This window comes from Triturus cristatus, chromosome 1_2, assembly GCF_964204655.1.
Source record: "Triturus cristatus chromosome 1_2, aTriCri1.1, whole genome shotgun sequence".
Taxonomy (NCBI): domain Eukaryota; kingdom Metazoa; phylum Chordata; class Amphibia; order Caudata; family Salamandridae; genus Triturus; species Triturus cristatus.
Window position 1 is genome coordinate 1146315994 of NC_140580.1, and position 13224 is coordinate 1146329217.

The window sequence follows — 13224 nt, forward strand, 5'->3', positions numbered from 1 at the left end:
TATTTTAAATTCATTACTATGTACGTATCAGCAATAAATGTAAAATATTAAGAAAAATCATAGTATGTAAAAAAACTATTTTTAATATATATACACACACACACACAAACATATTGGTGTTTTTGTGTTCATATAAATATATATAATGTATAGTATAACATATTAGTGGACTTTATTCAGTTTACAATATATTACATTTACATATTAAATATTTCGCATTTACTACTTTAAATTCTAAAATATGAAAAACAATTGCATTTTTATGTTTTTGGACCATGTTAGTGTCAATGATATTTTCCCCCCTGATATTTTGGTACTTACCGTTAAAAGCACAAGAGTACGGTATTGGGGTGGACAATGTTTTTCACTTGATATTTTTGTCAACTATGTTTTTTACCACAATCTTGTGTCAGTAAAACCTCAGAAGGCCCCAGAAAGGCAGCCTCGCCTTGTGCCTCCTCCCACATCCCGCCATCACCAGGATCCTTGTTATAAAGTGGTCTTTCAAATGTCTGGCTTGGGAGCTGGAATACACCTCCTCTTGTGCTATGACGAGCGGCCACAAACTTGGATCACTCTGAGGTTTCTTGGGATACTGACTGCCTGGCCACCGCTAGCTGCAACAGAATGAAGATCCAGCCTACGTCACTGCCGGAGAGATGGAGGCCCAACATGATAAGTTGTTGCCCAATGCAGGAGCTCTTTGTGCACAGACAGCGAACGCTATTCAAGGGGAGGAACAGTCGCTAGTGAAAAGGAGGGCATAGCAGCTAAGGACAAAGATGGCAATGACCAATAGGTAAGCAGCTCTAGGGTAGAGCCGGCCTGGGGAGCTTTATCTCACCACCAATGAGATCAATACGTCCCAGGAAGAGGTCAATCAATCCTCCCTCATAGGCTCCCGCCCCATCTCTTTCCAGGTGGATGCCAAGCCTGGGCCGGGTAGGACTGGCCTATACGGCAATCTGGCAGTGCCAGAGGGTTGCTCGGAGAGGTCAGTTTGTCAGCCTCTTTTTGGCTGTTTTGGGCCTGTTTTATAGTCCAGTGGGCAGCTGTAGGCTGTTGCTTTCCCTGATATTAGCACAAACACTGCCTGCATCAAGCTCAAATGTATGCACTCTCCCATACCTTCCATTACACCTACACAGTGTGTCTTTACAAGTTCACAACTGACATGATTTGAAAATGTCGGACACTATTTTGGACTATTTGATCCGCTAATGGGGCCAATTTTATTTTAGTGCCCAAACCTATTTTCTGACCTATCCCGACCCTGGCTGATGTAAAACTTGACTATCTCGATTAATGAAGGTATTAAAGTTTCTGCACTGGGGGGCTAGTAATTACCACAAGTGCCAGTAGCATCCTCAGCGTGAGAAGCCAGGAACCAGTCCATGTCCATCTGCCTTCGATGACCAGTAACTGTGGACACTGCTGAGGAGTCCTAGATAAGTAACAATAGAGGAGTGAATGCAGTGTACACCACAGAATAATCTTAGACAAGTAACAATGGAGGAGGGAATCCAGTGCACACTACAGAAGAATCTTAGACAAGTAACAATGGAGGAGGGAATCCAGTGCACACCACAGAAGAATCTTAGACAAGTAACAATGGAAGAGTTAATCCAGTGCACACCACAGAATAATCTTAGACAAGTAACAATGGAAGAATGAATCCAGTGGACACTGCCGAAGAGTCTTAGACAAGCAACAATGGAAGAATGAATCCAGTGGACACTGCCGAAGAGTCTTAGACAAGCAACAATGGAAGAATGTATCCAGTGGACACTGCTGAGGAGTCCTAGATAAGTAACAATGGAGGAGTGAATCCAGTGGGCACTGCAGAAGAATCTTAGAAAAGTAACAATACAGGAGTGAATCCAGTGGACACTGCAGAAGAGTCTTAGACAAGCAACAATGGAAGAATTAATTCAGTGGACACGGCTGAGGAGTCCTAGATAAGTAACAATGGAGGAGTGAATCCAGAGGGCACTGCAGAAGAGTCTCAGACAAGTAACAATACAGGAGTGAATCCAGTGTACACTGAAGAGGAGTCTTAGAAAAGTAACAATAGACGAGTGAATCCAGTGGATGCTGCAAAGGAAACAATAGACAAGTAACAATGGATAAGTGAATCCAGTGGACACTGCAGAAGAGTCTCAGACAAGCAACAATGCAGGAGTAAATCCAGTGGACACTGCAGAGGAATCTTAGACAAATAACAATGGAAGAGTTAACCCAGTGCACACTACAGAAGAATCTTAGAAAAGTAACAATGGAGGAGAGAATCCAGTGCACACTACAGAAGAATCTTAGAAAAGTAACAATGGAGGAGAGAATCCAGTGCACACTACAGAAGAATCTTAGAAAAGTAACAATGGAGGAGAGAATCCAGTGGACACTGTACCGGAATCTTCGAAAATTAACAATGGAAGAGCAAATCTAGTGGAGACTGCAGAGGAATCTTAGACAAGTAACAATAGAGGAGTGAAGCCAGTGGACACTGAAGAGGAATCTTAGACAAGTAACAATAGAGGAGTGAATCCAGTGGACACTGCAGAAGAGTCTTAGACAAGCAACAATGGAAGAGTGAATCCAATGGATACTGCAGCGGAATCTTAGACAAGTGACAATAGAGGAGTGAATCCAGTGGACACTGCAGAAGAGTCTTAGACAAGCAGCAATGGAAGAGTGAATCCAGTGGACACTGCAGAGGAATCTTAGACAAGTAACAATAGAGGAGGGAATCCAGTGGAGACTGCCGAGGAGTCTAAGACAAGTAACAATAGAGGAGTGAATCCAGTGGAGACTGCAGAGGAATCTTAGACAAGTAACAATGGAGGAGTGAATCCAGAGGACACTGCAGAAGAATCTTAGACAAGTAACAATGCAGGAGTGAATCTAGTGGACACTGGAGAAGAATCTCAGACAAGTTACAATGGAGGAGGGAGTCCACAGGATTCTGCCGAAGAGCCTTAGACAAGTAACAATGGAGGAGTGAAGCCAGTGGACACTGCAGAGGAGTCTCAGACAAGTAACAATAGAGGAGTGAATCCAGTGGACACTGCAGAAGAATCTTGGACAAGTAACAATGGAGGAGAGAATCCTGAGGACACTGCCGAAGAGTCAGACACGCAACAATGGAAGAGCGAATCCAGTGGACAGTGCAGAGGAATCTTAGGCAAATAATAAATGGGTGAATCCAGTGGAGACTGCCGAGGAGCCTTAAACAAGTAACAGTAGAGGAGTGAATCCAGTGGACACTGCAGAGGTGTCTTAGACAAGTAACAATAGAGGAGTGAATGCATAGGACACTGTTGAGGAGTCTTAAACAAGTAACAATGGAGAAGTGAATCCAGTGGACACTGCAGAGGAATCTTAGACAAGTAACAACGAAGGAGTGAATCCAGAGAACACTGCAGAAGAGTCTCAGACAAGCAACAATTGAAGAGTGAATCTAGTGGACACTGCAGAAGAATATTAGACAAGCAACAATGCAGGATTGAATCCAGTGGACACTGCAGAAGAATCTTAGACAAGTAACAATGGAGAAGTGAATCCACAGGATACTGTTGAGGAGGCTTAAATAAGTAACAATGGAGAAGTGAATCCAGAATCATCTTGGACATGAACAATAGAGGAATTAATCCTGTGTAACACTGCAGAGGAATCTTAAACAAGTAACAATGGAGAAGTGAATCCAGTGGACACTGCAGAGGAATCTTAGACAAGTAACAACGAAGGAGTGAATCCAGAGAACACTGCAGAAGAGTCTCAGACATGCAACAATTGAAGAGTGAATCTAGTGGACACTGCAGAGGAATATTAGACAAGTAACAATGCAGGATTGAATCCAGTGGACACTGCAGAAGAATCTTAGACAAGTAACAATGGAGAAGTGAATCCACAGGATACTGTTGAGGAGGCTTAAATAAGTAACAATGGAGAAGTGAATCCAGAATGATCTTGGACATGAACAATAGAGGAATGAATCCTGTGTAACACTGCAGAGGAATCTTAGACAAGTAACAAAGGGGGAGTTAATCCAGTGGACACTGCCAAGGAGTCTTAGAAAAGTAACGAAGGAGGAGTGAATCCAGAGGACACCGCAGAAGAATCTTAGACAAGTAACAATGGAGGAGTGTTTCAGTAGACGCTGCAGAGGAGTCTTGGAAAAGTAACAATAGAGGAGTGAATCCAGTGGACAATGCCGAAGAATCTTAGACAAGTAATAATGCAGGAGTAAATCTAGTGGACACCGCAGAAGAATCTTAAACAAGTAACAATGGAGGAGTGAATCCAGTGGACACTGCAGAAGAGTCTTAGACAAGCAACAATGGAAGAATTTATCCAGTGGACACTGCTGAGGAGTCCTAGATAAGTAACAATGGAGGAGTGAATCCAGTGGGCACTGCCGAAGAATCTTAGAAAAGTAACAATACAGGAGTGAATCCAGAGTACACTGCCGAAGAATCTTAGACAAGTAACAATGGAGGAGTGAATCCAGTGGACACTGCAGAAGAGTCTTAGACAAGCAGCAATGGAAGAGTGAATCCAATGGACACTGCAGAGGAATCTTAGACAAGTTACAATAGAGGAGTGAATCCAGTGGAGACTGCAGAGGAATCTTAGACAAGTAACAATGGAGGAGTGAATCCAGTGGAGACTGCAGAGGAATCTTAGACAAGTAACAATGGAGGAGTGAATCGAGTGGACACCGCAGAAGAATCTTAAACAAGTAACAATGGAGGAGTGAATCCAGTGGACACTGCACCGGAATCTTCGAAAATTAACAATGGAAAAGCAAATCTAGTGGAGACTGCAGAGGAATCTTAGACAAGTAACAATGGAGGAGTGATTCCAGAGGACACTGTGGAGGAGTCTACGACAAGTACCAAAGGAGTGAATCCAGAGGACCCCACAGAAGAATCTTAGACAAGTAACAATGGAGGAGTGAATCCGGTGGAAACTGAAGAGGAGTCTACGACAATTAACAATGGAGGAGTGAATCCACAGGACAATTCAGAAGAATCTAAGACAATTAACAAAGGAGGAGTGAATCTTGAGGACATGGCATAGGAGGCTAAGAGAAGTAACAATGGAAGAGTGAATCCAGTATACACTGCAGAGGAGTCTAAGACATGTAAGAATTGAAGAGTGAATCCAGTGGACACTGCAGAGGTGTCCTAGACAAGTAGCAATGGAGGCGTGAAGCCAGTGGACACTGCAAGGATTCTTAGACAAATAGCAATGGATGAGTGAATCCATTGCTCCATGAAACATTGCTATAGAGAGTGGTCACTCTGATCATCAGATGGATATCTACAGTGCTTTATAAATCTCTTAGGAGTGATTATGGTGAAGAAGTAAAGCAATGAACAACAAAGTGCACGTGAGAAGCACTGGAGTGTTGACCATGCTTGGCAAGCTTTATCCTCTGCATTAGTGGCATACCTTTGCCCTGTCCACCTATGTCTGGCTGCATTGCGAGCCTGGATCCACATACAGCCTGTATGTACCACATGCTTGTGGTCGTGGCTATCCGCTGCTAGTCCTAGGATGCTGTGTTGTATTGGTTCTAAAACCAACACCCGCCCACATCCTCTGTGGAAGCATAGACTGCTCCCCCACATCTACCAGCAGAGAGTCATGCCAGCTGCGGGAACACTGCTACTCTTTGAATGAAGGAGTATTCAGGGTCATCGGACAGTAAGGAGAAAACAAGCTATTACCACTCTCACTGCCCAGTAATGGCCGGGCCTTGAGGAGAAACCTGTCCTGGACTCAGTAACCAAAATGCCTTTTTGATGTCCAAAGTAGAGGCTGTGCAGCTTCCTACTACCGACATGCAAGCAGTGTGACTTGATCAACACTGGGCTTTGTTACAGGAAGAATTTATAGCGAATGTGATTTGGTGATTATGTACTGGCAGGTGTTCTAGCTGAGAGCACTGCACATCAGCTGATGGTGCAGGGAACCTACATGCAGTAACAGTGGTTCTCAAGGACATGAAAGCTCCCATACTTCAGAATCTCTGCCCAAGTTAATGTCAGACTGGATGCAGAAAACGTTCTTTAGCCATTTCTATTCACATTTCCATTCACCAGCACCAGGTGATTATGATAGGCCCTGACTTATGCACCTAACCTTATGGACTGTCTAGCAACATTTACACTGCAAATATGGTGTTATTCTCTGTCTCCTGCGAAGGAAGGGACATCAGTTACGTTTGTGATGAAGTACCCGGTTGTGGGTTGAAGTAATACCATAGGGTTCATGTGTGGATCCTGAGGTCATGAGGTTCTATTCAAAAAGAGAATGGGGTGGGGCGAAGAAATGACTAGTGGAGGAAGCAGACGCATCATATACCCGTTGTAATGTCCTTCAGGCAAACGGAGGATAAACATGCATGTCTACAAGAAACGCGTGGACACTATATGTAACAAGTGGTGATGAAGCTGGTATTGGAGCGTCCGCGTGCAAAGCATACATGTCTAAAAGGAATGTGTGGACACACCCACGCATGCAAAGCATACATGTCTACAAGAAACGTGTGGACACCATATGTAACAAGTGGCAACGAGGATAGGGTCTGAACTCACGCGTGCAAAGTGTACATGTCTACAAGGAATGTGTGGACACCATATGTAACAAGTGGCGAGGAGGATGGGATTGGAGCCTTCACGTGCCAAGCATACATGTCTACAAGGAATGTGTGGACACCATATGTAACAAGTGGCGAGGAGGATGGGATTGGAGCCTTCACGTGCCAAGCATACATGTCTACAAGGAATGTGTGGACACCATATGTAACAAGTGGCGAGGAGGATGGGATTGGAGCCTTCACGTGCCAAGCATACATGTCTACAAGGAATGTGTGGACACCATATGTAACAAGTGGCTACAAGGATAGGATCCGAAACCATGCGTGCAAAGCATACACGTCTACAAGGAACGTGTGGACCCTATATGTAACATACCCGCCCATCAAACTCTAAATCAAGCCCTTGGTCGGGAAGGAGTGTAGCTGAGGGAAGGCCCAGATGAGGCGTGGTACGTGGGGGCCAGACATATGACACTGTTGGAGTTTAGACAACAAGGAGTATGGCCTCTTGTTTCTATTCTACACTTCGTTTGCTGGATGATGCCATTTCACCCTATAGAAAGCCCCCATCCACTACCATCCAGACTTTTTCTTACCGTACAGGAATGCCAAAAGTCATGTCCGGTGGCAGCGGGAAGGTGCGGAAAGTGGGAGGGCCTTTGTCAATGAAGCGCTTTTTGTCGTGGGTCTTGCGGTAGTAGTAGTGTTCAATGGGCTTGACGAGCCCTTCTGAGATCGCAGCCTCATTCAGAGCTATGAAATCCCGCACCATCTTCCGCGGGAAAACTTTAGACTCTATGGAGTCCCAGTGGCCAATAGCTGGTGGGTAAAGAAGAACACAGGAGGACATGGTTAGAAATGTGGCAAACTATAGGCCGCCGGTTATTTTCAAAGCAGGACGAGTCGCAGCAGACCCGGAGACAGGGATGCTGATAGGACCTATACATAAATAACCTATTTTAGCACAACCTCAATCTCACCCTCACCCCACAGACCTCACTTATCATGCCTCATTTCTCATGTCACGTCATCCCTCACTCTTCAACCCTTGCTCATTCCCCCAATCCTCATCCCTCACTCCGCAGCCCTCACTTATTATGCCTCATTTCTCATGTCACTCCCCGTCCCTCACGGTCATCCCTCACTCTTCAACCCTTGCTCATTCCCCCAATCCTCAGCCCTCACTTATTATGCCTCATTTCTCATGTCACCCCCATCCATCATCATCCCTCACTCCTCAACCCTCGCTCATTCCCTCAACCCTCATCCCTCACTCCTCAGCCCTCACTTATTATGCCTCATTTCTCATGTCACTCCCCGTCCCTCACGATCATCCCTCACTCTTCAACCCTTGCTCATTCCCCCAATCCTCAGCCCTCACTCCTCAGGCCTCACATATTATGCCTCATTTTTCATGTCACCCCCCATCCATCATCATCCCTCACTCCTCAACCCTCGCTCATTCCCTCAACCCTCATCCCTCACTCCGCAGCCCTCACTTATTATGCCTCATTTCTCATGTCACCCCCATCCATCATCATCCCTCACTCCTCAACCCTCGCTCATTCCCTCAACCCTCATCCCTCACTCCGCAGCCCTCACTTATTATGCCTCATTTTTCATGTCACCCCCCGTCCCTCACGATCATCCCTCACTCTTCAACCCTTGCTCATTCCCCCAATCCTCAGCCCTCACTCCTCAGCCCTCACATATTATGCCTCATTTTTCATGTCACCCCCCATCCATCATCATCCCTCAATCCTCAACCCTCGCTCATTCCCTCAACCCTCATCCCTCACTCCGCAGCCCTCACTTATTATGCCTCATTTTTCATGTCACCCCCCATCCATCATCATCCCTCAATCCTCAACCCTCGCTCATTCCCACAATCCTCATCTGTCATTTCGCATACCTACTTCCCAATTCTCATCTCTTATTGATCATTCATCATAATCACTCCTCATCAGTCATTTCTTTTTCACCAACCTTACTCTTTACCCTTAAGTCGTCATCCCTCGCTTCTGATCTCTGACTTCTTATCCTTCATTCCTTACTTATGTCTCAGTCCCCATCCCTCATTTCTCACCCCTCATCCCGCGCTGCTCATCTCTTATCTTATCTATCATTCCTCACTACTCAGTCTCAAATCCAAATCCCCAACTCATCATCCCTCACTTTTCACTCATTCCTCATCCCTCACCCTTCGCTCCTAATCCCTCACTTTTGCATTATCCATGATTCCTTACTACTCTCTTCCCAGTCTCTTATCCCAATTCCCGACTCATCAACCCTCACTTTTCATCACTCATTCCTCATCCCTCACTCCTGTCTAATCCATCATTCCTCATAATTCATTTCTCAGTCTCCAACTCCAATCTCTGACTCATCAACCCTCACTTTCCAATGCTGATTCCAAATCCCTCACTCCTAATCTCTTACTCTTGTACTATCCATCATTCCTTACTACTCGCTCCTAAGTCTCTAACCCTAATTCCCAACTCATCATCCCTCACTTTCTTTCTTCCTTTCTCTTCCTTCTCTTCATGTTTCATCGCTTACTCGTCATCCCTCACTCCTCACCACTCTTGTCAAATCCATAATTCCTCAATACACACTCCTTGGCCTCCATCACTTCCTCCTGACTCCTTCATTCCGCTTACTTCATTTTTCATTCCTCCCTCGCCATCCCTCACTCACTCCTCTAGCCTTATCCATCATAACTCACTCCTTGGTCTCCATCGCGTCCTCCTGATTCATCATCCAACACTTTTCTTCCTTCGTTCCTCTTCCTTCAGTTTTCATTCCTCCCTCGCCATCCCTCACTCACTCCTCTAGCCTTATCCATCATAACTCACTACTTGGTCTCCATCACGTCCTCCTGATTCATCATCCACCACTTTTCTTCCTTCAGTTTTCATTCCTCCCTCGCCATCCCTCACTCCTCACCACTCTAGTCTTATCCATCATACCTAACTACCCATTCCTTAGCCTCCATCACGTCCTCCTGATTCATCATCCACCACTTTTCTTCCTTCAGTTTTCATCCCTTCCTCGCCATCCCTCACTCCTCACCACTCTAGCCTTATCCATCATACCTCACCTTAACCCGTCACAAGTCCTCCTCGTCCCAGTCCTAACAAAGTGAGGCAATCCTGCCTCACGACACCCAATCAGAACGTTAGAATTATTTTTGCTTGTAACATAAGCCCCTCCCACCTACCACCATGATTGTTTTTTTTGCTGTCTGACGTTGGCCAGAACGCTGGTGTGCTCTGTGTTTCCTGTTGCCGGTTCTCGTGCTGGACGGGCTGGGTCTGCAGTGCCGTGATTTTTTTTTTATGTACATGTAGTCAGTGTTTGAAATCATGCACTTTTGTTACATGCGGTCGCACCGGTGTTCCGGTCGGCCGCGTTCCTGCTTCCTGGTCAGAACGTGCTCCCCGCGCATGTGCTTGGCTGGGGCGGTGCTGGGGTCTTCCCGCAGCATCCGGCTCCCGCGGCCATGGTGTTTGTTTTGTGGCTGTGGGGGAGGCAGCAGGGCTGTCCTTTGGGTTTTCCAGGTCTGATGTTCCACGGGACTTTGTTGATTGGGGACAGTATTTAATGGGAGTAGCTGGGCACTTCCTAGTGTGTGTTGGGCTTCCTGTGTGGTTTGCTCTTCCTGCTTGTGGCCATGAGTGATGGGGCTTCCTCTACGGTGCCTGGTGAAATATTTCTCAAAACAGCATAATGTCCAGGAGCTGCAGGAGGATGACCTTTTGCAAATTCCCTGGTCTGATTTGCAGGAATTAATGAATTTTGCTGTTCAGGCAGCGCTGCTTGAACCTTCTGCATAAAAAGCTAAGGACGATGATGAGGACATGGACAATTCCCCTAAGGGGACGTACGTTCAAGGAAAGGTTTTTTAGGACATGTGGGTCCATATTCGTGAGGTGCCGGGTTTTGAGTCCTTGCCTGATGAAGGGTTATACTCTCAGTATAGTTCCTCTGTGGTGGATGACCTGCCTTTTTTTCATGATGTCCTCAAGGATATTCTGGCTAAGAAATGACTTGAAGTCGACAAGCAGGGGATTCCGAGCTTCCTGGGGAAGCGGTATTGCCTGGTGGAATTTGTTACCTAGTTCCCTCAGGTTCCAAAGATCAAGTCTCTTTTGTCCTCGAGGGCTTCTTCTTCCTCTTCGGAGGAGGCTTCCCTGGCTGACCCGGGTGAGCGGAAGGTGGAATCCGCTCCCAAGCATTCTTATGCTGCTTCGCAGGTCCTTATCAAGGATTTTGAGAAATTGTTTGACTGTCTTTAGGATCAGAGGGATCTAATTCCTATCTTGGCGCAGATGGAGGTCTTGGCTCAGTTTCTCTCTGATGTGCCTTGATACGTTATGGGCCTTCTCCTCGGCTGCCGCGGAGGTGGGTAGGAGGTCTCTCTGGACCAAGCCTTGGTGTCTTGATGCTGCTCAAAATGCCTTGGTCCAAAAGCTGCCATTTGAGGGTCCCCGGCTTTTTGGGGACGATTTGAACACGATGGTGCAGCGGTCTGAAGGAGAAGAAGATGTTGAAACCTTTTCAGACAGTACAGAAGAAGAAATCCTTTTTCCATAAGCAGGGTTTTCAGGGTGCTTTGTCTTCTTCTCCGCCCTTTCGTGGTCGGGCCCGTGGTCGGGGGGCTGGGTTCCATTTTAAATCCCGCCTTAAAAGCAACAGCAACAGCAGCAGCATCCCCCGGGTGCTGGACAAAAGTGACTATGCCAAGGTGGGGGCACAGTTCCATTTGTTTTTGGCCCGTTGGTCAAGTCTGATTTCCGATCAGTGGGTCTTGTTAGTCATCGGGATTGGTTACCAGATTCCCTTCCGGGACCCTCCCCCTCTGGACTGTTTACGGGTTACCCCATTGTCAAAAGACCCCGTAAAGTGGTCTGCCATGTTGTCAGGCATCGAGCTGTTGTCAAGGGGGGGATGTTGTGCTGGTTCCTGTGGAGGAGCGGGGCCTGGGGTTCTATTCCACTCTGTTTCTGGTCCCAAAGCCTGATGGCTACTTTCGTCCGATTCTGAATCTCCGGGCTTTGAACAGGTTGGTGCGGCTGGATCATTTTCGGATGGTCACCTTACAGTCCATCATTCCCCTCATCCAGGAGGGTGATTTTTTGGCTTCTCTGGACTTGGAAAACGCCTATTTTCATGTTCCTGTCCATCCGGAAAGTCAGCGGTTCCTAAGGTTTGCGGTGAGAGGGATGCATTTCCAGTTTCAGGTGTTGCCTTTCGGCCTCTCCACTGCTCCCAGGATGTTTACCAAGGTATTGGGGGTTTTGCAGCATAAGGGTTTCTCTGTGTTTCCCTATATTGATGATTGTCTGGTCTCTGCTTCCTCCCTTCCTAAGGCTCTTCTAGCGGTAGAAGCAACGTTGTCCTTGTTCCAGGATCTGGGGCTCAAGTTGAATCTGGCCAAGTCTCATCTGGTTCCTGTTCAGAGACTTCAGTTCATCGGGGGTCTGTTCGACACCTTGAAGGGCGCAGTGTTTCTCCCTCCTGTTCCGATCTTTTCCCTGCCGACTCTGTTGCAGGACCTGTTGAGTTGCCCTTCTGCCCCGGCTCGGGTTTGGCTGTGGGTCCAGGGGTAGATGGCTGCCACCATGGCAGTGGTTCCTTTGGCTCGCCTGCATCTCAAACCCTTGGCTCGGTGGGACCCCTCCCGGGCGAATTACGAGACTCTGATTCCTCTCTCTCCTGTTCTGGTTCAAGACTTGGACTGGTGGCTTTGCACTCCCAATCTGGAGAAGGGGGTGCGTTTTCAGCTTCCTCCTCCCCTCTTGTTGACAACAGTTGCCAGTCTTTGGGGTTGAGGGGCCACTTTAGGGTCATTGGAGGCCAAGGATCCATGGTCTCAGAGGGACAGTGCCCGTTCCTCGAACTGCCAGGAGTTGGCGGCCATTTGGCAGGGGCTGCAGTTCTTTCAGGTTTCTCTCCTCGGGACGAATCTGTTGGTTGGTACCGACAATCAGGTGGCTCATTGTTACTTGAACAGCCTAGGGGGTACAAGGTGCACGTCCCTGAATCTGCTGGCTTCCATGATTTTTGCCTGGGCGGAATCTCACCTGTTGGCATGGAGGGCTGCTTACATTCAGGGGCATCTGAACTTTCATGCGGACGACTTGAGCCCCAACCTTCCGTCCTCTGTTCTTTACCATCTGTCTGTTCCGGGACCTCTGTCTTCGGTTCAGGGCTCCCTGGATCAATCTTTATGCTTCCCCTCACAACGCTTTTCTCCCCTGGTTTTCCTTGGCCTTCGGGCCTTCTGTATGCCTTCTCTCCTATTCCCCTCCTCTTGAGGGTGCTGCAGAAGATTCAGGGGGAGAGGGTGTCTGCGCTGTTGATTGCTCCTTTTTGGCTTCACCGCCTTTGGTTTCGTCTCCTGATGCAGCTGGCGGGGCAGGTTTGTCCGGCTTCCCTTGGTTCCGGCTCAGCTTCTGTATTCGCACCGGTCTTTGCCCAGTCTTTGTCGCTTGCATCTGATGGCTTGGCTCTTGAGCAGCTGACGTTGGAGTCTTTGGGCTGTTCTTCTGTGGTGGCCTGTGACATCCAGATGTCGCATCGGCCTTCGACCCTTAAGTGCTACGGTAAACATTGGG

At 47.2% G+C, this 13224-nt stretch overlaps 1 protein-coding gene across 1 annotated transcript in view; it reads right to left on the bottom strand.

Annotated features, from left to right (window-relative positions):
* The window catches only part of CFAP77 (cilia and flagella associated protein 77), a 1103317-nt gene that overhangs the window by 506465 nt on the left and 583628 nt on the right, over window positions 1-13224 (bottom strand). The window contains exon 3 of the mRNA XM_085613921.1: window positions 7201-7423. Coding sequence (XP_085470047.1) covers window positions 7201-7423 — 223 coding nt within the window. The remainder of the gene's footprint in view (window positions 1-7200; window positions 7424-13224) is intronic.